Here is an 11,019-nt window from a genome sequence, read left to right as displayed (position 1 = left end):
ATGAGTTAAAGACTTGTCTGACCAAAATTTAAACGCGGGCAGAAAACTTTATTAGAAAAACACATTGTGGCAGACGTATGCTCAACTTTGTTTTTTTTTTAGCCAGAAAACTTACTTATAAACTGGAAATTGAACAATGATTTCAGAGCTTTTTGTTATTGTTGTAAACATATGCGAAAAACACAAGCTGTCGTCCATGGTTCAGTGTGAGAAGGCCGAGTGCGAGCGTGTATCTCTTCAGATGTCGGTCAGTTACTTACGCGTTCCTTCGGACAAACGCAAAAGGACTAACGTCGGATCAAGGTTGCCGGAAAGCGGGCGCACCGAGAAAACGTTCATTTAAACAAACAAAAAAAAGAGGCTCCGAAAACAGGAAGTGGATCTGTAGAGAGGGTGCAGCTGACAGTTACCTTGTGTAAGTGTTATAAAGGCCTGAAGTAGCGGTGGGCGGGGCCGTAGTGCATGGGCATGTCAATCATGTTCAGATTTAGAGGGTGCTGGTCGGCATGACGATTGTGGTGGTGATGGTGGTTATTGTTGTTCAAAGGGAGCAAGTTTGGCAGCGGGGGCACGTAGGGCGCCGGGGGTAGCGGGTTGATCATGTACATCTGGCCTTGGGGCAGGCCGGGAGGGTAATGGGCGTGAGGGGGCACGAAGAGGGGAGCCTGCACCGCTTGGGGGTGACGGGGAGGCGGGGGAGGGGGGTTTTCGAGAGGCGGATCCACATGAGGACGCTTGTTCTCATGGATGTCCTCCGGGGGCGGGCCGACTCTCTTTCCCAATTGATCTGAGCCAAGAAGAAATCGGGGTTGGCGGGTGAGTGAGTGACCGAGGGTCTCGGGTTGCCCCTTGCAAATCCCAGACAAGCTTACCTGCAAACTTCTTATTCAGCTGCACTTCTCCCTCCTTCTGGATCTCCTGGATGTTCCGCTCGTCATCTTGCTGCGGGAACACGGCAAGATACAAGATCACTAAAGTTTTAAAAGAGCCCAACACACTTCAAAGCAAAAAAAAAAAAAAAAAAAAGCATCTCTGTTTTCTCTCGCCAAGTATTTGGGGCATTTTTTGGCTCCGCCTTAACAACAAGCAGCACGGGTGCTAATTGCTACCGTCGGTTGCCAGCGGTACTGGAGCCAGGTCACTGTGGGCCTCCACAGGGGCCAGATGGTCTGGGTCAAAGTGCGTGGGGGCGTTTGCGCACAATTTAGGTGCGGGGACACGATGTCCGCGAACAGAAGGGATTCAAAGGCCAAGCGCACAAGTCTGGAACGATAACCGCGGGTTCGTTGTATGCTGACGCAGGGGCTGGGTTTTACAACATTCATCTCCTCTGCGCGGCTCTGTACCTAACGGTCCGTAGCCGGCTAATTGGGAACCAGTGACGTCATTCACAGCCGACAAACATATACTCTGTGCTAGTGTGTGTATTTACCGTGGGGTCGGTCCAGAGGGAACACTTGCGGCAGTGGCGGCAGGGAGCGCCCGGCGAGCGAGCGTGCTGGCAGAAGTGGTTGTATCCGGTGATGGGCTTTCGGCAGAGGTAGCACATGTAGCCGCCACAGCGACACGACATGCGGTTGCAGCCTTCCGACTTGACCAGGCCCGTGCCGCACTTGACGCACTTCCTCACCCGGGCGGCCGTCATGCGCTCCTCACTGAGTGAGCGCAAGAGGACACGAAAGCGTTAAAAAAAGACAAACAAAAAGCAACTCGCAGACAAAGGGAAGAGTGAGAGATTTTTTCAATCCAAGTTGCAATATCTTGGCATTTTGTAGTGCTTTCCTCCTTCTGGAGTGACAGGCAGTGGTCTGCTTTCTGTAATTTGCAAGAATAAGTTCCATATTTTTTTTTTGGGATCAATGGGAAGAGGTTAGCGTTTCAATCAAGTATGAAATTAAACAACCAAGTAAATCTTTCACCGGGCCGTTTCGGAAACTGTCTGTGAGCGAGCCACATTTGCCGCCCTTTGCTCCTTGACAGTTCACTCTGCTTTATTGATGGAGCCGAGGTATGCCTCCTGCCGTTTGTCCAACCCACAAAATGTGTTTGGAAGACTATTAACGGCCGTTGGAGCCTCAGATAAGTCGTAACGCGAGTGTGCTGAAATTCGTTGTCTGGCGCTAGGAATCAAATCGATCCGCAGATGTTTCTACTTCCTGTCTCTGTCATCACCAGGAAGTAGGAAGAGCTGCTCATTGGCTCAAAACAGGAAGTTCGGCCTGGCGGGCCCACGGGAAGCAGCCGGCTTCCTGGAGTGTTGTCTAGGAAACAGAGCAATTGACCCAGCATCCTCTTTGGCTTGTCGAGGGGAAAGGATGGAGGATTAAAAGGACTGAAGAGGGTGGTCCCCCCCTACCCCCCCCATACGTGATCCGTGGGTTCCCACTTACATTAGCACCCTCATGTGGATCTCGTCTTTCTCCAGGACTTGCTCGCACGTCTTCCCCACATGCAGTTTCCATTGCACGTGGCACTTTCGACAGCTTTCCTACACGGCAACACACACACACATACAAAAAAAACCCAAATCCAATTGTTGAATTTGAATCGGAAATGTTTTTTCATTTGGACGTAAACCAGAGAAAAAAAATGTCAGTCTGCACTGCAGACACCGCAAGGTGTGGCCCTGCGGTGTACACACGTGGGGCGGGATTTGCCCTTTTACCAAGTGCACGGTTGCCTAGAAACTGCAAATCCATCCTCTGAGCTTCAGCCCCAGCCTGCAGAGCATCAGTCCGTGCGCATGCTTAAGCTAATGCTAATCCATAGCTAAGTGGAGGCAGGCATCATCAATATTTATGTCATCGCTCATCTACATTGATGACTGGCTGGGAGGAGGGAATTGCGTGCATGTGCTCTTTCAGCCAAGGTCAGATGGAGGACAGAAGGGATGGGGGGGGGGGGGGGGGAGGAAAACTTAAGATGGCATGCGGCTATGCAGAGGAGAGATGCACTTGAGGGTGGCCTCAGATTAAACTGCTCAGAGGGCAGTTTGCATTTCACGCTTTGACCAATGTAAAGATTATTGACCACAAAAAAAAGACCACATTTTAAGTGATGCGTTTTAAACGGTCTGAGAATCACATTAAAATATGACATGCTACAGAAATGTACTTTGACAAAAAAGGGTGGCTAACAAAGGGGGGTGAGGGTTAGTGTGCGTGTGTGTGTGTGTGTGTGTGTGTGGTTAACCATTGCCCCCTACCGTTCAACGTTTACCAGAAAGCATAGCCGCTCACAATTTACAATGCGGCCCACGTCGGTTCTCTCAAGCCTCAGCTTGTGCCGCTCCCCAGCTTCTGTCCCTCCTGTGCTAACCTGCCATGACACGCCATCCCCTGGGGGTCGCCACTCCTTCATTCATAGCATGCCTTTTCCCCTCCATTTCTTTGGCTCTTTTGTCTGCACGTTAGCTTTTAAGGCGGTGCAAGCCCTATAGCCGAGGTTGCAATGAAGGTGGGGGTCTGCATTGTGCCATGACACCAAGACGCTCTCGGTCGCCATTGAGATTTCAACGATGATGATGATGCATTTGAAAGTGCAGTGACGTGACTGCGAATGTGCAGCGGTTGTCAGGCAAAGACAAATTTCCACTGGCCTACATTTGCCGTGGAGAAATTCTATGCGGGCCAGGAACCAGCTTGTTCAGATGTGCTCATAAGCACATGTGGATCACATTAGGGGAGGGCGGGACGGAGGGGAGGAGAATGTGGGTCAAACTTGATGTGCGGCACATTTGAAATCGAACAGGAAGTGCTCTCGGCCAATGGGAAACCGGCGGAGGGGTGCGGAGAGAGCGCCTTGCCAATGCTGAAGCATTGGGGAAAGGGGGAAAAAAAGGGGGCGGGTTTTGTCGAAGTGTGTCAATTACATAATCAGGCGTCGCCCTGGTCGCCGCCCAAACAAACCGTGGAAAATAAAGAAATAATAGATAATAAAAGAATAAAAGAATCGTACTCAACAAAGTAAACTACCAACTAACAATGGAAGTCGAATTCATGAGGTTTTCGCAAAATGCCCGCAAACAAATAGCCTTCGCCTTTTCAGCCAATCTGCTCCAAAGAGAACATTTTAAACAAATGTTGCGACTCCCATTTGCAGCTGCTGCACATGAAGCGCACGACCCTGACTAAAAGATGTTGGGTGTGTGTGCCTTTGCTGAAATGATGTGCAGCTGTGCAAATGAGAAGGCGTTGTTCTCAAAAAGTAAAGGGCTCCACCTACGGCTTCAAAGGCGAAACTGCGTTAGGATTACCCGCGCACACGGTACTTTTTCTTCCATACATTTTCTATACTGCTTATCTTTGGTGAGCCTGCAACCGACCCCGTGTGACCTTGGGCAAAGGATTGGTCACCTGGCATATGTCGGAGGAAAAAAACAAAAAATCGATTATTCACATTAAGACCTATGGAAAATGAAATTGTCTTTAATTACGCTGACAAGAACGCTTTGCGGAAGCCGGAGTGCCAGGACACACTGGAGAAAATAGACAAATTACACACCAGAAGCTGTGTAATGGTTTCTGTAATGGCTAATACACCATCAGGAAGAAGTCGATAAAAACAATAAAATCTACTCATTATTGTAGAGCAGATTTGCATTCCTGGACAGAAAAAAAAGCTCAAATTGTCGCAAACACTTGATTTCAGTTGTTGCTGCCAAGTTTCAGGGAGTAATTATTTGTTCACATGGGGACAAGTAGGTTTGGATTTTTTTTTTTTTGTGCCTTAATAATTCAATTGGCATTTAGAAACTGCTCCCCCCCCACAATGATTGTCTTGGTGCAATATTAAAATTAGTTTGAAGAACTGAAAGTTTAGTGTGTGGTGAAAGTGAGAGGGCTGCTAGGTATCAAATATGCAAAGAACAGAAATCAGGAAGTGGGCAAGTACTTTTTCACGGACCTCTATGTTGAAATGCAGAGCTCGTCTCGAGACAGTTGCAACAACGGGGGCCACGTGCGCCCAGATAAAGGTGATTGAGAAACCGAATTGCATCGCCCCCGCCCCAGCATTCCTCAGACAGCGGGGGGAGGCAGTGATAAGAGGCGGCGACCTCTCCAGATGGAGCCATTTGTTACCCATCAATCCTTGCTCTCACACATTGGTTGACCTCTGCCCCCATCGTTATTCTTGTTGGACCTCTCACTGTCGGTATGTTTGTTCAGAACCGACCAAAACATTCACGTCGTCTCCGACTTCATTTCGAAAGTTGAAAAAGGACTGACCTTGCGGCAGCGAGGATTGGGGCAGCTGAAGAGATACATATCTTTGTCCAGCAAGGCTGGAAAGTTGCAGAAGGGACACCTGGGGAGGGGGGGGGAGTGAGAGGACTGTTAGGTATCTACTCAAAACATAATGTAAGGTTCCCCAGCATGAGTTCAACTACAACAAAGTAGTGTTGCCATCGCAAAAGCCCCATTCACGTGAGACGACAACAAAAGGTGCACTGACGTCACTCTTACCTTACGAGTTCATCCGCGCAGGTGGCGGCGACGGCCTCCTCCGCCTGCCTCTCGTAGTATTTGCAAAGGATGTTTTCTGGTAGGACTTTCTCCAGTTCGCAGACCGGGTACGAGCAAAGGCAGCCCGACTCCATGCAGCTTAGCTCTGACTGCCAAGAGAATGCATACACATACACAAAGTCATTGAAGTAATTAAAAAAACATATATATATATATATATTTGGGAATTCGTTTGCCATTGAAAGAGGAAGTTGGGACAAGAGAGTCTGTTGTCTACACTCAACAAAAATGAGAGACTAAAACTACTTCGACACAATTAGCCAAGTTTGGAATTTTTAGGAACTCTGTCAACATCATTTCAGTAAAATAGAAAAAAAAAGATGAATGGAATTGGCCATTATTTACTTCAGTTACGGGTTGTATTCCACTGTGACATGCATGTACAGGTAAGTACGTCAATGGTTCCTGTCAACCTTCCTAACAATTTTTTCTCGGCATGAAGGTACGTACCTTTCCAGAGCCAAACACGGCTTCTTGCGCATATTTGACGAGGCACTCTTTACAGAACAAGTGGCCATCCGAACACTGTGTCATTTTCTCAAAGGCAAACTCTCCGTAGCAACAGCCGCACTCAATCAGCTGGCCATCCTGGACAAACGATCAGCAATCACTGATGCGGGCATGTAACTTTAAGGTTGCAAAGTGACAGGTCAAGTCAAAAGAATCTTCAGGAATTATCAGCAAATGTACTTCGCTTTCTACGGAACTAAGATGAAACAAAAAAAAAAACCTACTTTCTTATATTCATCTTCGTTGACTTGCAGCGCCAGGAGGAAGTCCTCATGCTGGAAAGAGGACAACAAAAAGAAAAGACCTCAAATCACGTTTAAAACTACAAAAAACAAATGTGGATGAGAATACCTCGGCCCATTCCTTGGCTTTCTGTTGGAAGAAGGTAAGCTCCTTTTGTAAAGAAGCTTCCAAGTTGTTGTATGTCCTGCAGTAGCGTCGGCCTTTTTCCAAAAAGTACATCCTCTTTTCAAACTTTACCTGACCTGCAGCACAGAGAGGGAAAGTTCCTCTGATACAGCGCCATGAAAAATTATTTGCCCTCCCCCCACCACCCGATTAAAAAAATATATATAATATATATATGGTTTCAAATCAACAAGCCAATTTTAATTGATTTTTAATAATACGACAATCCAATTTATTAAGCCACAAAAATGTATGGTTTGAAATCAATTCATGCATGCACACGCACGCAGACACACACACACACGCTTTTTTTCCTCACCGTGCTCAAAATGGAAATCGATGTAGCAGCGTACAGTGGACATTCTGCTTCGTCGTCGCTTTCCTGAGGAGTCGCCTGATTCTTGAACCTTTTTCAGAGCTTCAAATAAGGCCTAAGACGGCGTGAGGGAGAGAGAACGCTGGTGATACACTCACCAAATCAGAGTTTCACAGACATTTACACATACAGAACTTGAAGCCTTGTTGATAAAACTTGCTTTTATGAGGCCACAAAACAAAAATGTGAGTACATCTTCCATCAAATAAAATTTGGAGCAAGAATCGGACTAAACAATAAGCACCTTGCGTGTGATTGCATAATGTCCTTTGAGGGCATTGAGGGCCCATTTGATGTCTTGACAACTGATCATCCGGAAGTCTGCCATGAGCAAGTCGGCGGCCTGTGTCATTGTCTCCGGACCGACCGGGCCCAGCTTGTCGTAATCAAACAGATCCTCCGTTACCTGAAAAGAAACATCGTGTTAAAAATACATCAGACTATAATCACCGCGATTAGGTTTGGGTGTTTTGTTACAGTGTACTTTGTAGTGCTTCAATGGGCCACGTGATTTTTCTTTTTCACAATTCAAAAAAGTTCCCGGGTCTTTTTATATAGCGCACAGTGTACTTGGCACACAAAATTCTTGCCTTCTCGGAATTAGCCTGTTTGCAGGTGCAGCAGGACCACATTCAGAGACCCGATTACTTGTATACAGAGGCACAGTTACCTCCGCGTTACTGTCTCCAGACTCCAGTAAGATGCTGATGGGAGCTACTATGGCTGCAGCAGCCTCTGTCTTTGGATATTCTGGATTCTCCAACAGCAGGTTACAGATACTTAGAAAAAAACCACACAGAGGAAAAGTGCATGTAAACATGACTGTGCACCCTACACAACTTATAGTCAGGCGCAAGGATGATCTTGCCTACTGCAAGACAGTATTTGTGAAACAGTGCAAGCAGCCGCGAAAATAATACAATCATTACATTTAGCAGAACAGCAAATCACTTCAGAGCCGCAGACTTACACATTCAGGTCTTCCACATGATTTGTTCGGATCAGTTCTGCTACATAAGCTTCTTGAACATTTGGAAAGAGATCCAACTTGAGAGAGAGAGAGAATGAGGGAGGGAAATAAAGAGAGAGAGAGAGAGAGAGAACAAAAAAAAATTAGGCCATTTCAATGACAGAGAAAATGACAACTAAAGAGGCGTCCGTTATTACTTACGACACCACGAATGAGGGTTCTGATGTGGTGCTGCAGCTCCAACCTCTCATGCGGCTCGGATGGACCAGGCCTGGCATCCTCTATTCTGGGAAAATCTTCAGGATCGGGAGGGAAGTCGGGAGGGAAGGCGACCAGACCGGGGACTGGGTTCACCACCCTCTCTGGGTTTGGGCCGAGATGCAGATTCTGATGCATCTGTATACTGTTGTGGGGAACCAAAGCTGCTGGAGCCGGAGCTGGCCCAGCAGGGTGGTTTAAATTCTCGTTGATGTGCACTTGCGGAAACGCACTCGAGGTGCCACCCAGTGGCCGAGGATTGAACCCGGCCTTCCCAGCTGCCTGGCTGCCGAGCATAATTTGGTGGCCCGCCTCTGGAGGTCCCAGCCTCTGAGGGGCTGCAGCTATTAGCACTGCAGACTGTATTCTAGGTGCCACTCGATGGGTCGGGGGTGCCTGGGCCGGAGTCTGGGCTGGAGCCTGGGCAAGGGGGTGGGGTTCAATCTGAGGAAGATTGCCGCCCATGGGATGCAGGACAGGCTGGGGGGTCGCCTGGGCTTTGTTTTGTTGCTGAGGCTGCGTGATCAAAGCGAAGGCTCCGTTGACGGGGTTCAACGTCTCCTCCTGGAGAAGCTGGGCTACTAGTTTCCCCGACCCGCTAGGCTGAAATTGCGTCGATGTGCTGGCTAGAGGCTGCGGGTGTGCAGACGAAGTGCTTGCCTGAGGATTGTCTTGAACGCTGGTATTTTTACATGCCCTTTCTTGAGACGTCGTGGAGGCAGGAAGTGTCTTTGAAACAACACCGTGTGACGTGCTTGGCTGTGGCCAAGCTAATAATTGTCCCGTGGAGCAAGCCGGTCCAGATGTGCTAGGCTGAAGGTGCTCTGCACCTTGTGTGACAGCTGGAGCGAATACGGAGGTAGATTGAGTTTGAGTCGAAGAATCGACTCGGGCTTCCACCTTTATCTCTTGTGGCGTCCCAGTTTGTAGCTGCTGGGAGTTCGTTATTGGGTTTGCTTGTGTGAGTACGGATGCGTGAACTGCAGATGTGTGCGCAATAGCGTCTCTGGAGGTGGAGGGGGCAAACGGGTCCCTCATAAGACCGCCGGAATTTGCACCGAATTTGCTAAGGTTTTGCGGAATCCCACTCCACTTTGCCGCCGGTCGTATTACATGTCTGCGCGCAGGAGCTTGTGGCTGGGAAAAGGAGGTTGCAAAAAAAGTCAACATTTCAATAATTATACCGACTTGAGACAATATTAATGATAAACCGACGAGAAAATATGCACACTTAAAATGCAACCTAGTTTTGACATCCCGGGTTGAGTTTCCCCTTGAAGAAAGAATTGGTTCTCACTTACTTCTAGTATGCTGACATCATCTCCAGCAGCGTCGTCATCTGGAACTAATACAGGACTGCGAGGTACCAAAGTCACAGTTTCCTCATCAGAGTCATCAGAAATGGTGATCAGCTCCCTCTGACGGCCGCTGGAGCCTAAACAAACCCGTTCCTTGTAATTTTTAGACATGCTGGATAGGCAATTTTCAATCAAAATGTCATGAGGAATTCCGATGTTACTTTCATACCGTTTGCTTCAAATGTTTTGGGCCTATTTACCTTGACTTCGGTGGATGTTGAAACTTGCCAGGTGAATGACATCGTCATCACTGCATCCATCTGCCATGATGTTACACAATTGGCCAGCCCCTTAAATTGTCTGGTAGACAGTTGCTGCTTGATTACGCCATCTAGAACGCACAAAGCAGTTCAAGTACAGTACATGGTTGGGAGGGTTACTTTCACATAGTTTTCCGATGCAGTTACTTGTTAAAAATGTCATTAGTCACATAATCCAATTACTATATTACTACAATGATGGATATTCTCATGGTGATTAGATAAATAACATGACTGTATAAAACAGGATATAGCTGTCTGGTAATTTTGGTCTAATGTATGCTTCTTAATATGCATGTTTTTGGAGGAAGGAGGAAACTGGAGGACCCCAAATTTAAATGATACATTTCCAGACTGTTCGGCCGACATGCTAATCATTTGTTCACAGTTGTGAGGATGGATGGATGGTCAGTCTGCCATACACTTTATTATTCATATAGTAGGTGTACTTGGTCCAAAACAAAGTGTATGTTATAACGACTGAAATGAGGGAAAAGGAAATGTTTGTAGCAGTAGATTAAGACCGCACGTCACACATGGACTGGTGAAGACAGACACACCATCGAGTAATTCTGACGTGGATACCGATATGTGACATCATGAGTCCGTAACGCCGTTACATGCTTTCCGTTAGTTTATCTTGAAAGAAGTGGTTCATCACTCGGGAATTGGCGTCACTTACAAAATTCCATTAGTAAGATGAAGCCATCAGAACCCAAGAAACGTCACCCGCGGAGGTTGGCACTTACAAGACAAAGACTAACGCTTAAGTTCTAAGATCTGTCTATGTTGTACGATAAAACAGAAATGACTATCAAGGCTACTACGATGACCCGCTGACAAGAGTGAAATATGAATTCAAATCGGCGATCTGCTGACATTAGCGCTAACGTTCTAATAGCATCCGTGCGTGGAGGAAGCCGCCGTGAAAAAAAAACACACACATTAAAAAACCCAAAAAACAATCGATTATTTTCGCGCAAATTAAGTTTAAAGACAAGGAAAAGCAATGCGGACAGCTAAGCTAACGTTAATTAGCACAGCTAACCAGCGAGCTAGCCAGTAGGGTAACTAGTTAGGGGACTTCCAAATTAGTATTCACAACAGTGTCTCAAACCACGCACGTGCTGTATAGGATCAAAGCGTTAGTTAGAAAGATAACAAAACATGACAATACCGCTGCTTCTTGCTAGAATGTCAATATCAACGGTCTTCTTTGTGGACTGATAGAACGCGGAAAAGCCAAACAAGCAGCAAAAACAAGAGCATAGGGGAAGTGAGTGACGTCATACGTACAAAGCCTGGTGACAGTAATGGCGTCCTGGTAAATGTAGTTCTCAATCAATTGTGGCTC

At 47.0% G+C, this 11,019-nt stretch overlaps 1 protein-coding gene across 1 annotated transcript; it reads right to left on the bottom strand.

The window, feature by feature from the left end:
* Positions 1 to 27: 27 nt before the first annotated feature.
* rnf216 (ring finger protein 216) lies at positions 28 to 10,968 on the bottom strand. Its single transcript, XM_052050000.1, has 17 exons — positions 10,843 to 10,968; positions 9,606 to 9,736; positions 9,349 to 9,482; positions 7,991 to 9,184; positions 7,790 to 7,866; positions 7,490 to 7,598; positions 7,064 to 7,225; positions 6,763 to 6,874; positions 6,387 to 6,520; positions 6,260 to 6,310; positions 5,976 to 6,113; positions 5,466 to 5,614; positions 5,229 to 5,307; positions 2,391 to 2,488; positions 1,433 to 1,655; positions 873 to 942; positions 28 to 787 (listed from the first exon to the last, which is right to left on the bottom strand). Exons 2-17 carry the CDS (start codon positions 9,670 to 9,672, stop codon positions 423 to 425), a joined length of 3,162 nt encoding a protein of 1,053 aa, XP_051905960.1. The 5' UTR covers positions 9,673 to 9,736; positions 10,843 to 10,968; the 3' UTR covers positions 28 to 422.
* Between the last annotated feature and the right edge of the window lie 51 nt (positions 10,969 to 11,019).

The sequence above is a fragment of the Hippocampus zosterae genome, chromosome 17 (genome assembly GCF_025434085.1).
Source record: "Hippocampus zosterae strain Florida chromosome 17, ASM2543408v3, whole genome shotgun sequence".
Lineage (NCBI taxonomy): Eukaryota > Metazoa > Chordata > Actinopteri > Syngnathiformes > Syngnathidae > Hippocampus > Hippocampus zosterae.
This window is presented reverse-complemented; position numbering and strand designations above follow the sequence as displayed.

What these genes read in the sequence shown, in the direction of transcription:
- rnf216 (XM_052050000.1), bottom strand. Translation starts at nt 9,672, where the DNA reads ATGGCAGATGGATGCAGTGATGACGATGTCATTCACCTGGCAAGTTTC. An exon ending in GAACCCTCATTCGTGGTGTC is followed by an intron (nt 7,867 to 7,990) that starts GTAAGTAATAAC and finishes CTCTCTCTCAAG; the next exon opens with TTGGATCTCTTTCCAAATGT. An exon ending in ACGAAGATGAATATAAGAAA is followed by an intron (nt 6,114 to 6,259) that starts GTAGGTTTTTTT and finishes TCGTTTGTCCAG; the next exon opens with GATGGCCAGCTGATTGAGTG.